The sequence below is a fragment of the Egretta garzetta genome, unplaced genomic scaffold, assembly GCF_000687185.1.
Source record: "Egretta garzetta isolate BGI_Z169 unplaced genomic scaffold, ASM68718v1 C8415455, whole genome shotgun sequence".
NCBI lineage: Eukaryota > Metazoa > Chordata > Aves > Pelecaniformes > Ardeidae > Egretta > Egretta garzetta.
In genome coordinates, this window is record NW_009268297.1 from 1 (window position 1) to 778 (window position 778).

Genomic DNA, 778 nt, shown 5'->3' on the forward strand with positions numbered 1-778 from the left:
CCTCCCTCCCTCCCTCCTTGCCTGCCCTTCTGGCAAGAGTCCCTTCGTGGAGCAAGCCCCAGTGCCTTTGGGAAGGGCTCCAAGGAGAGAAATGCCTTTGCGTGCCCCTTTCCCCCCAAAGCCCAGCCCACGGCAGCCAGAGGGGGCTGGCAGAAAAGAGGCCTTTTGCAAGGAGGCCGTGGCTTTGCAGGCAAGTCCCGGCCCCTGCCAGTCCCCGCGGAGGAGCAGGCAGGCTGCTCGCCACACTTACTCCTTCAGCCCTGCCAGCCTCTCCTGCCTGCTGGTCCTCTGCAGGGCGCTCATCCACTCCTCGTAGAGCTCTGCCTCGAGGAGCTTGGAGGGGATCTTCCGGAGGAAGTCCTGCAATGCCGAGGGCTCCGTGTGAGGCTGTGAGCGCTCCGGCCGGGAGCACAGGCAGCACCCCCGGCCCTGGGGCTGCCGAGCAGGTGCCTGGGTTTTGGCTCCTGCTCTCGCAGGCGCCCCTCAGCACGGACAGAGCCGGGGGCTGCTGGGCTCCAGGTCAGCAGGCTTCACCTTCAGGATGACGGCCAGCAGGTGCGCAGGCTGGCTTTCGAGGTCAACCTCCGCGCCGCTGTCGAGGGCCTCCCGCAGCTCCCGGGAGGCGCGCTCGCCGGCCGCCAGGCGGAAGATCCCCTCCGTGGACGGCCCGTGCTGGTGCAGGAGAGCCAGCAGGTCCTGCCGGGGAGAGAGGAGGGGAGTTGCCCGGCTGGAGACAGGGGAACCTTCCCCAGGGGCAGGAGCCTGTGAGGGCGGCGGG

The 778-nt window shown here is 68.9% G+C and overlaps 1 protein-coding gene across 1 annotated transcript; it reads right to left on the reverse strand.

The window, feature by feature from the left end:
- Nucleotides 1-240: 240 nt before the first annotated feature.
- LOC118453184 (T-cell activation Rho GTPase-activating protein-like) lies at nucleotides 241-696 on the reverse strand (the record flags this gene model as incomplete). The annotated part of the gene is made up of 2 exons (XM_035902764.1): nucleotides 241-360; nucleotides 535-696. Coding segments are annotated over 2 exons (276 nt in total), but the record flags the coding sequence as incomplete, so codon positions are not given.
- Between the last annotated feature and the right edge of the window lie 82 nt (nucleotides 697-778).